The 17122-nt window shown below is 44.3% G+C and overlaps 1 protein-coding gene across 1 annotated transcript in view; it reads left to right on the plus strand.

Moving 5' to 3' along the window:
- ITGAE (integrin subunit alpha E) overlaps window positions 1-17122 on the plus strand; it is a gene marked incomplete in the record, with an annotated part of 127303 nt that overhangs the window by 28854 nt on the left and 81327 nt on the right. The window contains 3 exon segments of the mRNA XM_073616887.1: window positions 10785-10911; window positions 14651-14722; window positions 17042-17122. Coding sequence (XP_073472988.1) covers window positions 10785-10911; window positions 14651-14722; window positions 17042-17122 — 280 coding nt within the window.

A 17122-nucleotide genomic window follows, 5' to 3' on the forward strand; every position in this document is an offset into this window, starting at 1 on the left:
AATGCAAAGTGGCCTTGCAGTGGGGCTTGTTTTAATCTAAAACAGTTTTACCTCATCCCCCGCTCTGCCTGCACATGGCACTTTTCCCCATTTACAATGCAGAACTGCTGGACCTGCATTGTATGTGATGATGTCAGAGTGCTGAAGGAGGGAAGGAGAGAAAGAGCTTCGGGGGACTTATCATGTAACTGGGAGAAAGCCTGCAGAAACTACGGATAAGGTAAGTAAAACAGTTTTTTGTTCCTGTAGACAAAAACAAGCATTTAACCATTGCAGTGCAGGGGAAGCCCCATTTAAACTGCTTCAGGTCCGCCCTATAGCAGTTTTACTATATATACGTGATTCAACAGTTCCGGGTAGGGGGCAAGGTAGGAGAGCAGGTACTCTGTAATACCAACATGGATGACACTGGGAGCTAGAGCATGAGATTTCCCAGGGCGTGGAATCTAAGAGCCAGTGGGTGGTCACCAGAGGCCCCTAATAATGGGGATGGATTTAGCTGCAGGTCGCAACCCCTAAGACCTCCCAGCTCACGTTCACGGTAGACTACAGGGAGGTAGAGAGGAAGCAGCACATTGCGACAACAAAGGATAGTCAGGAGTCAATACAATGGGGGTAGAGGCCTTGGGTAGAATGAGGAAAGATATCCACTCCCGGTGGAGTATCCCTACAGACATCTTAATAGGTAGAGTCAGGAAGCGCATAGGGCCCCCTGGGAGAACAGTGCCATCAATTGCTGAGACTACCAGTGGCGTAGTAAGGGGCGAAAGGGTAAGCTTCATGGAAGAAGCAGTTCTCCAATCCATAAAATTGCTAGCAGCCCCGGAATACAGATATGCAATTATTGATTGAGGGGAAGCGCCTACATGAAAGAACACCGGAAGAAGAAGACAAGAAGGTGATGTTTCTGGGTCTAATACTCCACCTTCCAGATGTATTAGACCCGAGCGTTTTCGAAGCAAGCAGGAGTCAAAATGACCCTTGCCCCCACAATAGAGACACAAGCCCAGAGTTCTGCGCCTAGCACGTTCTTCGGTGGTTAGCCTGGTCCGGCCTAGCTGCATAGGTTCCTTAGCAGGCAGAAGATGCTCCACGGGACGAAGGGAGAGGAGCTCAGACGGACTAGAGCCCAGGGAGTGCTGGCGTCTTTATTCTAGGGACCTTACCTGAAAACAAATGTTGATCTGCTTACACAAGGAAATTACACTGCTTACACAAGGAAATTAGCAATCCCCGGCGGGGATGGCTGTTCCCGCTAATTCATCTTTCATTCGGTCAGAGAGGCCATGTAAAAAGATTGCCAGGGCCTCATTGTTCTAGCACAACTCAGCTGTGAGGATGAAACTGAAGGGCATATTGTCCCACTGAAGAAGATTCTTGGCAAAGAAATAAAAGGGCATTGGCCACTAAAGATGTTTTGAAAGAGCTTGTTTTGAAAGAGCTTCAAGAAGTGGGACAGGCTGGAAACCACATGATCATTCTTTTCCCACAGGGGAGCAGGCCAGGCTAAAGCTTCACCGAAGAGGAGGGAAATAATATAGGCTACCTTTGCCCGATCAGACAGGAAGTTTTGAGGCTGGAGCTCAAAATGAATGGTGCATTGGCTGAGGAACCCCCTGCAGGCCTTGGAATCCCCAAAGAAAAGGGACGGAGCTGGCAGTTGTAGTGAATGTGTGTCTGGGACCGAAATGGGTGCAACCGCTGATTGTACTTGAGGTTGCAGACTCGGGGTTCACAAGGAGGCCTGAAGCTGCTCAAAGCGGGTAGCCAGATCCTGGAGGAATAGCATCACCTGAGTCTGATTCGATTCCTGGGTCTCAAGTCTGCAGACTATGCCCTGCAATGGATCATCTGCGGCTAACGGCACATCACCCGGGTCCATGGCTGATCAAACTGAGTCCAGGTGACAGATGCACCCCGTTGGGGTCTGGAGTGCACCGCAAGGTAGTGGACCCTACGGCTGACTGCTGCAGATGGAGCTCTAGGTGATACAGGAGAGCAGGTACTCTGTAGCACCAACAAAGGTGACACTGGGAGCTAGAGCATGATTTCCCAGGGCGTGGAATCTAAGAGCCAGCGGGTGTTCACCAGAGGCCCCTAGTGGTGGGGATGGATTTAGCTGCAGTCTGGCTCCAGGTCGCGACCCCTAGGGCCTCCCAGCTCAGGCTCACAGTAGTCTACAGGGAGGTAGAAAGGAAGCAGCAGATTGTGACAACAAAGGATAGTCAGGAACCAAGATCGGTAACTGGAATCAGATGTAGAACACACAGCAAGTAGCACACGGAATTAGATGTAGAACATACAGCAACTAGCACACAGAAACAAGACACACAATATTGATCAGCAGGGCTGGCTTTCAGTCCACAGGTTAATATAGAGTTCCTTGATAGGGGCTGGAGTGGTGCCATGCTTTGAGGAGAGATTACTTAAGCAGCCAGGTGAGAGTGGCTGGCCTATTAAGCTGAACACATGAAGAGGTTAGCTGACAGACAAACATTACTGCATATCCATCACAGTACCCCCCTCTTACAAGGCCTCCCCCTCTCCAGCCTGGGCCCAGGCTTAGAGGGAAACTTCAGATGAATCCTCCTCAACAGACAAGGCAGATGCAGTGATCCAAGACCTCTCCTCAGGACGAAACACTTTCCAATGCACAAGGTACTGAAGAATGTCTCTACAGAGCCGGAAATCCAGAATTTGATTAACTTCATACTCCTGATTATTCTCAGAGACCGGGGCCTCGGTAGGGAGAGAATGAGATAACTTATTGAGGACTAAAGCAGTGGCGGCCCGTGCATTGTGGGTGCACAGGTGCCACCCCCTTATCCGTGCGCCCGGCCCCTTTCAGGCGGGGGCGGGATCAGGAGGGGCGAGAGGGGCGGTACTTTTTGAAGCACCTGATTAGAGCCAGAGGCTCTAATAGGCTTCAAAATAGGGTGGGCTCAGGCCGCAGAGAGTGCGCCCTGATCACACCCAATTTGTGTGACAATAGCAAATTAATTTTTGCTATTTTCACACCAACCTTCCTCCCCGCCAATAATTAGGAAGGGAGTCAGACCTGTTTCCTGATTGGCCAAAGCGCCAGGCCACCCTATTGGATGCCTGGCACTTAGGAAGAGGAGTGGAGGAGGCACACGCTGGAGTGGAGGTCGCTGTCACTCTGGTGCATTGGAGAGGAGCTGCTGCGGTAAGTCCCCTCTGTCAGAGCCATGCCCGCAGGGGGTTGCTGGTGCTGCCAGAGCCATGAGCCCCGCAAGTGGGGGGGTTGGTGGGTACAGTGGCTGCATATGATGGGCACAGTGACCATATTTGCTGGGCACAGTGGCTGCACATGATGGGCACAGTGGCTGTATTTGATAGGCACAGTGGCTGCATATGATGGGCACAGTGGCTGCATGTGATGAGCACAGTGGCTGCATTTGATAGGCACAGTGGCTGCATATGATGGGCACAGTGGCTGCATTTGATGGGTACAGTGGCTGCATTTGATGGGCACAGTGGCTGTATTTGATGGGCACAGTGGCTGTATTTGATGGGCACAGTAGCTGCATTTGATGGCACAGTGGCTGCATTTGCTGGGAACAGTGGCTGTAATTGATGGGCACAGTAGCTGCATTTGATGGCACAGTGGCTGCATTTGCTGGGAACAGTGGCTGCAATTGATGGCACAGTGGTTGCAATTGATGGGCAAAGTGACTGAATTTGATAGGCACAGTGAGGCTGCAATTGATGTCTTTTTTTAAAGTATTTTTCTGATTTTTTCAGTTTGTTTGCCCCCCCCCCCCCCCCCCCCCAAAGAACCAGCTGCCACTGGACTAAAGGCTTCAGAAGGGTAACATGGAAAGAGTTAGAGATTTCGAGTCTTTTCAGGAAGCTGGAGTTTGAAACAAACCTGATTCAGTTTAGAGGTTATAGTGTACGGACCAATGAATCTTGGGGCAAGCTTCAGAGAAGGAACTCGGAGCTTGATGTTCCTGGTGGAGAGCCAGACTTTGTCCCCTGGCTGTAGAGAAGGTAGTTTACGCCTGCGGCGGTCGGCAAAGCCTTTGAATTTGTCAGCAGCTACCTGGAGGGAATTATAAACGTCACTCCAAATAGAATTGAAAGACTCCTGAGCCGCAGCCAAAACTGGAATATCTAAATAACAGGTCATGGGAAGAGGGTGTTTTCCCTAAATTGTGAAAAAAGGTGTCTTCTGCGAACTGGTATTTACATAATTGTTGTGAGAGAATTCTGCCCACAGGAGTAGAGAGAACCAATCATCATGATGAGCAGAGACTAAGGTACGAAGAAAGACCTCTAACTCCTGATTAACCCTCTCAGTCTGTCCATTGGATCCATTGGAGATGGTAAGAAGAGGAAAAATCCAAGACAATATTGAGGGATTTGCAAAAGGCACTCCAAAAACGAGACATAAATTGAACACCCCTGTTAGAAACAATATGAGAAGAAACCCCATGCAGACAGAACATTTCTCAAATAAAAATGGGAACCAAGGCAGGAGCAGAAGAAAGACCAGGAAGAGAAACATAAATGAACCATCTTGAAGAACCGATCGATTATCACCCAAATGACCATATTATTCTCTGACAGTGGGAGATTGGTGATAAAATCCATGGCGATGTGAGACCAGGGCTCCTTAGGAATGGGCAAGGGCATGAGAAGACCAGCAGGGGCTTGTGTGGAGGATTTAGACTGAGCACAGACATGACAAGCCTTAACGTAGTCTTTGACATCCGATCAGAGATTAGGCCACCAGTAGTGACGACTGATAAGCAGGAAGGATCGGAGGAACCCAGCATGACCTGACACCTTGGAATCATGTCCCCAACGAAGGATCTTAGCTCTTAGCACAGTGGGGATGAAGGTCTTGCTAGGAGGAATTTTTGACTCCAGGGTGGTAGAAAGGGCACAATGCATGAGGTCAGAATGATCAGCTCAGGTTCAGAGGTGAACTCCTCATTCCAAAGTGTAAAATGAACTAGAGAGTGCATCAGCCCGACCGTTGCAGGGACGAGGTTTGTACATAAATGTGAAATTAAAATGGGAAAAGAAAAGCCTCCACCTGGCCTGTCTGGAATTCAGACGTTTAGCATTCTGTAGGTACTGTAGATTCTTGTGATCAGTAAAAATCGTTATGGAGTGAGCGGAACCCTCCAAGAGATGACGCCACTCCTCTAATGCTAATTTAATTGCGAGAAGTTCCCAATTACCGATAGCATAATTTCTCTCTGCCTGAGAATTTTTTTGGAGAAGAACGCACATGGTTGACGTCTCTTCTTAAAGCATTGAAGAAGCACAACTTCCACCCCCACTGAAGAAGCGTCCACTTCAATTAAAAAATGGGTCGCCAGGATTAGGTCTCCTCAAGAGAGGTCCAGAAACAAAGGCCTGTTTCAGGTCGTGAAATGCAGAGACAGCTTCAGGAGGCCAGTCCTTGGCATTCGCATCCTTCTTGGTCAAAGCGATAATAGGCGCAGCAATAGAAGAGTAATTCCTTATGAACTGCCTATAATATTTTGTGAAGCCAAGAAAGCGCTGTGTGGCCTTGAGGCTAGCAGGAAGAGGCCAGTTGGTTATGGCCATCCATACGAAGACCCAGACTTGAGACAAAGCATCCCAGAAACTGGACCTCAGAACATTCAAAGGAACATTTCTCCAGCTGAATTACAGTGCATACATGGTTTCTGTGGACAAGCAGATTTTCCAAAATGATGAGAATGTCATCCAGATATATGACAACAAACTGGTTCAGCAGATCCCTGAAGATTTCATTGACAAAGTTTTGGCAAACGTTCTTTGGGAACTGTGGCGCCCCCCTTCTTCTTGCCGCAGTGAGCCAAAACTGTACTGGAGCCCATTTTGGAGTCTGTATTAACCCTCACAGCGCTGGTGGGAACTGTCAAAAGACCAGGCTGATCCTCTCCCCTGAGCAATGAAACTTGGTGGTTCTTCCCCACATTGATAGTACACATGACAACATAGTCTATAAGAAGGGTAAATGGTATTTGACACCATCCCACTGAGCCAGACAAAATCTCGATGGAGGTGAAGCCTGTTGCTATGGGCGACTGCTGCAATGACAATGCTTTAGCCCCATGTTGGGCGCCAAATGTAGCAAGGTCTCTGGCCTTGTCCAGTCTATTGAGAACTTTCCAGGCCAAAGATAGATGCCTCTTGTAGTTCTTCAACACTGAGCTCCCGGTCTCTCACTAGACACTCTGATTAACTGACGCTGAATCCCTTGAGCTCCTCAAATCTTTGCAGTGGTATCTCCCTTGAGCGTCACCCAAGTTCCTGCTGAGTATCTAGCATGGCACGCCAGATACTTTTCAAGCTTCACCCCTGCTGACCGGCTCAGTCCTTGGCTTGACTTACGAGGCTGCTCTGCAAGTGTCACCTCCGCTGGTTGGGTCCCTGACTTGATCACCACCTGAAGTTTCCCGATTCTCCACTGTGCCGTTCGGTGAGAATGCTTCTCTGGTACTTGCTTCAGTTAATAACTGTGGTCCCTGGTAATAAGGTGATTGGTCCTTTTGTGCCGACAGCTTCCCTTCTACCTCCAACCACTGACAGCCGCAATCCCAACCCTGCGCTGCTCTCTTACTTCTGGATAGGCCCTCACACAGCCTAGCAGCCAGATGCCACCGGGATAGGCCCAATCTCCAGCCTATCAGCCCAGGGCACGCAACACATGTCTACCCAGACAGCCGCCCAGGTGGCACAGAACATAGATCACCTGACTCCACCCAAATATATAGGCTCTCCCAGCAGGGCAAGGAATCCAAGAAAACACCTGCCCATTGACTGAGATACCCCATATACCCATAACCTGACCTTGAGTTGTACTTCTCATATCTAGTACCACCAAGTGCCTGGCCACCTAGTGTTAGAAGAGAAAAGCACAATCAGACCAAGCTTAAGGAGAAATCAATGGATCTCTAACAATTGACCAGGATAACAACTCCTGGCGAGTAAATTTGTGAGGAACATCCCTGACTAAACCCCAGGGTGCTACATCTACAGAGTGAATTTTGATTTTTGATTTTCTTTAAATAATGGTGGAAATTGATTTTAATTACCATCTAGATTTATCTATTGTTTCTGTGGATAGGAAATATCTTTATACTTATAGTATTCACTACCCTAATAATGTGCTTTTAGTATAATATTCATATATGAAATTACATACATTTCTGGTGAGGTGCCATAGTTACAGTAGTTTGAAAATGTTTTTTCCTCTTTTTGGTCTGACTTTAGCACATCACAACTTCTCAACATTAGACAGGGGAATTACACAAGAAGCTGATGTGAATGTATCTTCCACGCTGCAGGTCTTGAAATAGGAGGCCTAGTGACTGTTATGAGTGTCAAGATAAAAGATATCTTTATGATGGGACAGTGTAGGGACAGTCCAGAAAACCCCTGGAGACTGCTGTAAGTAGGGTGAGGACCTTTTTCCTGTGTGCATCTGGACTGACTCATTTCTGTGATCTGTATCACCAGCACAGCACTCTGTTGAGAGGCTTCTTTATATCAGCCAAGGATGTAGGGTGGTACCTAAACCATTTCCACATGGCCTTCACAGAAAGCTGGGCCTCTACATACAGGTTGCAGGGAATCATGAACTGATCAGCCCAAACCAATTCTGTCCCATGCAAGAATGGTGGCCTGAGGCCTAGACTTTCTATTCTCCTGGCCCTTACATAGTCAACCCCCACTTCCCTGTGAATACTGACATACCTGGTCCACATGCAAGCTTCCAGGACCTGAGCGGTCAGGTTTGCACCAGTCAACACACTTCTCACTCCTCTGTCCAGGTATTGGCTGTAACAAGCACTTTTCTACAAAGAAAATCACATGTAGGTTTGTAGTTAAAGGAAACTTCTTTCCTTGATTAGTTTATTCGTATTCAGGCATTGGATCTCTAGTGGCTCTCAGCTGTTGTAATTCAATCCCTCTCTGTCTGCCTACCCAGCCTTTTTTCTTCATTCAGTACCATTCTCCATCCTAAGATTTAGCTGCAAGGACCCCTCTCCAGCCCCTCCCCCAAAGGGGAGAGCACGACCCCCTTATGCAAGCAATCTATCTTTAGGTGTCTTCCTGCTAAAAAGGAGCCCTAGTGTCATATACCTTATATAGGGATACCCACAAAGCACTCCAGTAGGAGGAGCAACCCTTAAGAGGACCTCTGCCTACCTCCATCTACCTACATAGAGACCTGTAAAAGAGCAATCATTAAGTACATTGCAAACTGTAAATTTTGCATATTGTTACTGGCCAGCAAAGTGGCTCATTGTGCATACAATCACCTTGTTACCGCATTGCTGTTCTGTTCATTATTCATTACATAAATTCAGAAAGTTGCCAGAAGATGTTGTTTTGCTTGGCCTCTTTCAATCAATGCCTCCCAGCTATTCCTGCCAACTTACCTTCAAGTTTTCTAGTGTTTTTTCAATTACAGAGTCTCTTCAAAAACAGGATGCATACACATGCAGTAATGATAGTGGTGGAATTACCACAGCTGCGTGGGCTGCTATGGGGTCAGTGGGGTCAGAGATGTACCCAGTGGTGTCCTGGAGGAAGGCTCAGCTGAAAGTGGTGGTAGGGTGCATCAAAATTTTGCTATGACTTGCAGTCACTCCGTTAAATATAGCAGTGTTATTACAAAATCTAAACATGCACATAGCATTCACACCACTTCGCACGAACATCCATGCAATTTATTATCATTCAGCATCACAGTGAAGAGGGAAGGAAAATCCAGAATGAAAGTCACATACAAAATGTTTCTCAATATTATTTTCAGATTTGACTCTATAGATTAAAAACAGAAGTACTAACTTCTGTAATAGTTAAAAGAAAATATTTTTTTTTCTTTTAAATGTTTCAGTAGGTCTCACATCAACCACATGCTAATAGGCAGATTATTAAAGCAGTGCAAAAGCAGAGTAGAGTAGCAATAGAGTAAGTTAAGTCTAGAACCCCTGTCAGATTTTTATTGCTGCCTGTGTTTCTGGGAAAGATGTTCCATTACTTCTTATCTGGTTCATCCCGTTGTCTATAGGAAATTAAGTGTGAGTAAAGCTGGCAATGCACTAGTAGATTTTCGATTGGACATTCCTAAAAACATTTATATGAAAAATTTCAGTACATTCAATGACTTGAAAAATATTGTTCAAATGCACTGATCATTCTGGAAAAAAATTAAAAGGATGGATAGTGGATAGATCAACTTGTGTGCAATCTGCCTTCCCATACATGGGTGGAAATTGGACCGGCCTCTGCTGAACCGGCCAAGTTTCGGTCCATGGATGGCCAGTTTAACTTGTAACTAGGAGGGGGGTTTACAATAGTTTTTGTATTAAAGAGGCAACCATATGACTAATGAATGTAGCCATCAGATGAAATTTGTAATTAATAGGAGAGGCTGGAGCATAAAAATACATACAGGTGTAGCACCCTGGAGTTTAGGCAGGGATGCTCCTCACAAATTTACTTGCCAGGAGTAGTCCACCTGTTCGATTGTTAGAGATCCTTTGATTTCTCCCTGTTTGGCCTTATTGCACTTTTCTTTTCTACCACTAGGTGGCCGGGTATTTGGTGGTACTAGATATGAGAAGGGCAACTCAAGGTCAGGTTATGGGTATATGGGGTATCTCAGCAAATGGGTAGGGGTTTTCTTGGATTCCTTGGCCTGCTGGGAGAACCTATATATTCGTGTGGAGTCAGGTGATCTATGTTCTGTGCCACTCGGATGGCTGTCTGGGTGGACATGTGCCGTGTTGCCCCGGGCTGCTAGGCCAGAGATTGGGCCTATCCCGGGGGCATTTGGCTGCTAGGCTGTCCGAGGGCCTATCCGGAAGCAAGAGAGAGCAGCGCAGCGTTAGGATTGCGGCTCGCAGTCCAACCAGGAGTGAAGGTTCTGCAGGCTGGAGAACCCTTCATGGTCAGAAGTAGAGGGGAAGCTGTCACCATGAAGGGACCTTATTACCACGGACCACAGTGAGTAACTGAAGCAAGTACCGGAGTCATATTCTCACCGAACGGGCACAGTGGAGAATTGGGAAACTTCAGACGGTGATCAAGTCAAGGACCCAGCCAGCGGAGAGGAGACGCTTGCAGAGCAGCCTTGTGTGTCAAGTCAGGGACCGAGCAGGCCAGTGGGATGAAGCTTTAGAAGTATAAGGAGTTCCAAGCTAGGGTCCCAGCAGAGAAGCGGGGGTGACGCTTAAGGAAGATACCACCATTAAGATTGGAGGAGCTCAAGGTATTTAGTGGTTGTGAATCAGAGGGTCTAGTGAGAGACTGGGAGCTCAGTGGGCTAAAGAACTACAAGGAGAAGTTGTAGTGAAAGTGAAGGAACTGTTACGTTTGTGTTAGGAACTGTTAAAGACTGTTGCCATAAGAGACAGCATCCCTGCACGTGCAGATGTGGCTTCTTGCTGGAGGCCTATCTCTGCATGGCTGTCCTCTTATTGAAGTCTCAGAGTCTGCTAATTGAACTTGCAACTACTCAAGGGTGTCCTGGCCCTAACCCTCTTCCCCCCATAAAAGTTTGTAAGAGAAATAAACACCTCTTTTGCATTCAAGAAGTGTCTGGCGCCCCATAACTTCCACCTTGCACCCACTATGCCTCACAACCCGTCACATACAGAAGGATGTCAGCTATCTCTGGCCCTGGAGGTTCTCATTAGACTGAAGGAGGCCGGAGACCTTGCTACACAGGTAAGGCATATATACTCAATATACTTTAACTTTTCCTTTTTCAAATAATTTTACAGACTTGTCAGCAGATCAAGGCACGCAAACATAGAAGTACTACAGGCGAATTAAATGGAGTGTGCTCTCGTCTTACTTATGAAAATGGGGATGTTAGGAATTTTACTTTTTCCAATCTTGCAAAAACTGGTAAGGGTATTTATGATTGACAGGTGATTTTAAATTGCATGAATTCGTCAAAATATCATTAATATATCTACCACTGTTCTGGGTGATTTCCAGATAAGGAAAGCCAGCTGATTATGCTGTGAAAGCTTATATTAAATTGTATGTAAAACCCAAACTTTTTTTTTCCGATTGCCTCTGTCCTGCTGCAAAGCTTCCCCTTTACTTTCTGTCCCAGAGATAGAAAAGGAAATGAGAGGTAATCTCCTAAGGAGACAAATTCAAATTCCCATCATAGGGAGTTGTTACGGAATGGAGGCTTTTCCCTTACCTCTTGCCGCAATGACAACTGAACATTTTAACATTTTCCTTCTTCTTCACGTCTCTGTTCCAGTGGTCACTGGGACAAATAGAGGGGTAAATTTCTCCCAGAGAGGACACTAACAGCAATAAAAACTTAGCTAAGGTACTAACCCTCCCTACACTTTGTAAAACAAACAATGCCTTTACATACACCTAAACTGGATGAATTCTAACACAGAAAATGTTACATGGTATAAACAATGATATTCAAAATGTAATCCTTATCATCTGACAATGTACTGGTGAAAAATAATCACTACAGAGGAATTTCAAATTTGAAAATAAAGTCAGTGCTAAACACCCCCTAAACATATGTATATAGCTGCTAGCAAAGAGGTAATTACTCAATCCCTCAGTGATAGACGAAAACACATAAAATACAGCGCTATATAATCAAAAGACAAAATGTGCCTCAATAAAAGTGCAAACATTATTATAAACTTTCATATAATGAAGTCCAAAATCAACATAAAGTCAGCTCCACACACACTCATACCATAACCGCCAGCAATAAAGGAAATATGATCAGTCCTTTAGTGATCAGAAAATTCACATTCCCAATCAGCCAGTTGAGTTTAATATCTGGCTCATTGGGACGTTGGAGGATCATTCACTGTTTTTTCATCACGTGAATTCTATAATTTTTCTTTATTTTGCACTTTAAAATGGTTACAGCACTGTAAATTTTCTGATCACTGAAGGACTGATCCTTCAGAATAGAACAGTGGTACTGCCTTTATTGCTAGCGGTTATGGTATGGGTGCGTGGCGCTGACTTTATGTTGTTTTTGGACTGGGTTGTTTTTGGATTAAATGGCAGCCCCCATTTTTCGATTCTTACATGTTCCCTTTAAAGTGTATGTTACCCATAATACAACATTTTTTTTTCTATGTGTATGTTCACATTTGTGTATTTGATAAATCCTAGTCTCTATCATTTTCATGTATTTCTTCTATCTGAAGTACCTGGTTTATCCTGCCAGTCACCTTTTTTCCTTGCTCTAAACTGACCACACATAGCACAGAAGCTGATCTGTTTTGGCGTGGTCAGTTTTCATCCTTTGGCTTGCCTTTCAGAGGTACAGGACATTGTGCATACACAAGCATGATTGTTTTGGGTAGTTTGTTGAACATCATGCCTCCCAACCAATCCCAGCCTGCCTCTGGCACACACACCCCCCCATCACAGCCTGCCTCTTGAACACGCCCTTTGCTCAAGTATCTTGTCTCAGGCTAAACAGACTATGTAATGCGGGCACATTGTGTGTCTGAACAGTGTCCTGTAACCCGCCCCCACTATTGGGAAGAAGAGATGGAAGAGATGCATGGTTACATGATAGACCTTTTTAAGTTTGTAAAAAGGTAAGAAAGATCATTCCTGAAACTAAGCAAAAGCAGTTATGGTACCTGCATATTTATAACTGTTTTAGAATATGTCTATAACATTGTATGTTCACAATCACTTTAAGTGCCGAACTGCTAGTTTTTCACATCCACTGTTGGCTGCTTATTGGATGGGTTCCTTATAGCCTAAAGGTGGTTATGAGCTTAGAACCACAGGAAAAAGAATTAACCAAACAAATGTGCGAAAAGTGTACTGAAAATCCAGTCATTCTGCAAGAACTGTATGTGGCTGGCTTCAGACTCCTATATAAACTGGATACTATGCGCATTGGGTGTGCCACCCCAATCTCTGGTAACCAATAAGCATATGGCTCTGTGTGCAGGTGCTTTTTCAGCACCCCCAAATTCAAAGTCCATGTTTGAATGTCTAAAAAAAAAATGAAACACTTGTCCAAAATAATCAGTGTGGGAGGGACACAGTTGTTTAACGCCACAGAAGCCGATTGTGTTTTCAAAGTTCCAGCTGCAGGGGTCAGGGTTGCCTTCTCATTCAGCAGATTAATATCTTTCTGTGTTTACAGAAGAAGCAGAATAGTGTCAGGATTGTGTTTAGGAGCAAGAGAAGGGGGATAGAAGAAGCTGCCGGGGGAAGTTTTGTTGATTGTTCAGATGATGATCAAGTGAGGTCAGTGGTCAGACTGATTTAACCCAGATAGTACATTTGACCTAAAAGTGGTCTTCTCTGTGATTGAGTGCCTGATTTTTCGAAATGGTTAACAGAGATTGGGATCGGTGTAGGAGCAGACTGCTTTATTGAGCGAACAATCACTCAAAACAATCAATGTGAGAAACATTTGCACAATCTCAAGAGAAGCCCACAATGAAAAAATGCCATATTTTTTAAATACTTCAATCAGAAAAAAAAAACTGCATTACAGCTGTTAGATGGTGTGGACAATCATAGGAACCAACCAGACAAAATATGGCACTTTTTTGTTGTGGCTATGCAGATGTATCATTTTTGTTCAGTGATTTTTAAAAAAAAATAAATAGACCCCTTGGCAGCCCATAGATGAGTCCGTTTGTTTCAATGTGGGTGGCAGAATCCTCCTGCTGAGCTATTGTACTCTGACAATGGGAGAACTTCCCTGCTGTCAGAACAAACTAATCAGCGCTGCAGTCTATAGTCGGCAGTGCTGATTGAGCGGGAAAAATCCAACAGGGCAGTTGTACAGAGTTGGTCAGTAAATTGACTTCTGTAAAGCCAGGGGGCCCATACATGAATTAAACTTCAGCCGCTCGTTGCTGATTCGGCCAAATTTCAATCCATGTATGGCTGACTTTAGGCCTTGTCAGAGCTCCATTATTACACATGTCCCATGCTCCCAGGCCAGGAGAAATGTATTACTTTCTGTGCAAAAAAAGCAGGAAAATCTAAATTTCTACAGGAGAGCATTTTGTTTTCATTCTAACATGCTGTCTGAAAGCTTAAAGCGTTTGTTACCCCAACACTTCATATTCCTGATATGTGCCTGCTGTATCATGTACTTGTATGAAAAATTATTCTGTTCTCTTTGTATTGCTTCCTTTATGTGAAATCCCAGGTGTTCCTGCTAGTCCCCTTGCTTTCCTCTTAAAACTTACCACAATGAGCAGGAGAGCACACCATGGTCAGTTCTCTAGCTATACTGGGTACTCAGTTTACTCTCCTTCAATGATCAGACTTGTCCTGACATGCTCTCACGCTGCAAGCCTTTCACTGGGAAGCTCAGTGTGCTGCTGCTTCTCCTCCCCCTATTTTAAACTAAATACGTTGTTTTACAAGGTAATCGTTTACAATCACTTTAAGTTTAGTTATTTTTTTAAACCGGGAACAGTACTTACATTAAATGGAGAAGTGTTCCGTGTGCTGGCTGCTATGTTCATTGAAATCTTAATTCCTCTGCCCCCATACCCATACACACAGGTGTGTGTTAATGTGTTGGGGTGCACACCCTAATGCAATATGCATATGTTTCTCCCAGCAAATACATTGACACCTCTTTTCTTTTATGCAGTGTATAGTTTGGTGATGGAGAAGAACAAGCCTAATAACTTGATGGGCAAAGTGGAAGCTCTGAGTAATAATGGTAAGTTGTAACCAAAGTGCTATTGTCAGAAATAAAAGGTAAGCATATACTATAAAGATTTAACAGATTTACACAACTGAATGAACTATACGGCTCTATACACTATTGTTCACACCAGTCTATGAACATTGTATATGCTATTTATACATATACTACTGATTTTCATTCACATAACCTAGCTAAGGTAATGAAGCATAGATGTGTTTTATCTAGTGACCTGAACACCAGAAAGATTTTCTCCATACCTGAGTGGCATGTACAGGTATCATTTCATATCCCTTGAACATAAAATTAAATGTGTACCTCCGCAACTGCTAAGGGTAACATTGGCCAAAATGCCATAAAAGTGTACACGCATGAGTGAGCACGCATGAGTGTCCCCATAGCAAGCGGCTTGCTATGGGGGGCACGTGGCGGGGGGGGGGGGGGGGGGCAGGAGCTCTGTCTATACCCAAGAAGATGAGGAACGGGGCTGCTCAGTGCAAGACCATGCAGGCGAGCAGGTAAGTATAACATGTTTATTATTTAAAACAAAAATGTGAGCCTTTAGTATAAACTTTAAGTAATGAAGAATGCTAGAACCTCGGTCAGATTTTTATTGTTGTGTGTGTCCCTGTTACAGATATCCTCTCACTTCCTGTCTAATAAAATGTTGCACCCAGAACAAAAAGTGATGTAAATCTCTCTTAGGCCTCATGCACACTGAGCATTTAGCCCTGATGCACGAGGCTCAGGTGTTTATGTGCGGGTGGAAGGTACAGATGCACTGTCCAGCCCCACTGCTGGCAGCCTGTAAAAGTCTTTGAGAGGCTGACAGCTGCTGCAGCTGTAAAATGTACCTAGTGGTACTTAGGTTTAGGGCAGTATGCACCCAGGGACAAACACACACTGCTTGCAGCGGAACCTCATGAACTGGGATTAAACACCCAGTGTGCATTAGGCCTAACAGAGCTTCAGATAGAATTAAAACTTGCCAGGGGTTCTCCACTCTATACAAAACTAAAAAAAAGTTCTGGCTATGCCTCCTGCATTAAACACAGTTGATATTGATCTGGGAGGTATAAACAAATGCTATTCTTCTCAGATCACTTTCTTCTGTGTTTACATGCTTTTACACTCATTTAAATGCGTTTAGATGCATCTGAAACTAGGCTATATGGTGCCTGGGTGCGCATATTACTGGTTTATATCAAAGCAACTAGACTGAATGCACCTAGACGTTCCTGGTCTGTTTTCAGCCGTAGAAAAACATTACTTCACAAAATTCATGTATTTCGACACCCAGTGCACTACTGTATCTGTAAAAGTATTCTTTCTGCTTAAAGTGGTGTTCTGGCCAAAATTATACTTTTTTAATAAAAATATCCCTATAATACACAAGCTTAATGTATTCTAGTAAAGTTAGTCTGTAAACTAAGGTCTGTTTTGTTAGTTTATAGCAGTAGTTTGTTATTTTATAAACTTACAGCAGGCCGTGGCCATCTTAAGTGTGGGCATCTGAAGCCAGACTGTATTTCTTCCTCGATCTCATCCTTGCAGATCTCGCACATGGTCAGTGCAGCACAAGCAGTGTAATAGGTCTCAGGTCAGGTTTCCATAGCAATGGCAGTGGCAGAGGAAGTTGCTGGCCCTTCCCAGAAGGCATTGCAAACAGGAAATGATGCGATGGGCCGCGGCCAGGGAGGAGGAAGTGAAAAATGAATACAGCAGATATACAGTAGGTGCTGAGAAAAAAAAATTTAAAATATCCAATTCGTTTACAGTGCACAGTTTAGTGATGGATGCTGAAGAGTTGTAAAAGTGGGTGGAACTTCACTTTAAGAAGAACTAAAAATATCACAATACAGTAGTAGTAGAAAGTCATTTAACTATGGGAGTTCTGGCAAATTTATATTGACTACCTAATTTGCTGTTCTGCCAACTCCAGTGAAAGAGAAATGAGCACCTTGGTGACGGTTGCGCTCCTCTCCTCCTGTAAGCCTGTCCTCTCCTTCTAGACCCTGAGGCCTAAAACATGTCAGCAATATATAATGGTAAAGATTCTGATTGGCTCACTGTGCTGGTTTACCATCTGAGTTGATGGAATACTGAGAAATTAAATGAAAGAAATGCTGAGAAATTATAAAAAAGAGGGATTTAAGAAAATTATGGCAGTATGATTGTTAGTTTGTTACATTAATATTGCGTTTTTATTGATTACATTACTTGACTAAAGGGTGTAATTTATATTTTTGGAGTTCTGTTTAGGTAATAAAACTCTAAGGTTCATTAATTTCTTGTGCCTTTTTGTGTTTGTTAATTTGTTTCCTTTATAAATAGATGAAATGAAGAATGATCCCAAGGAAATGAAAAGATATAATAATGACAACAGTAACAACAATAACAACAACAATGATGAAG

Source organism: Aquarana catesbeiana, linkage group LG02 (genome assembly GCF_042186555.1).
Source record: "Aquarana catesbeiana isolate 2022-GZ linkage group LG02, ASM4218655v1, whole genome shotgun sequence".
Lineage (NCBI taxonomy): Eukaryota > Metazoa > Chordata > Amphibia > Anura > Ranidae > Aquarana > Aquarana catesbeiana.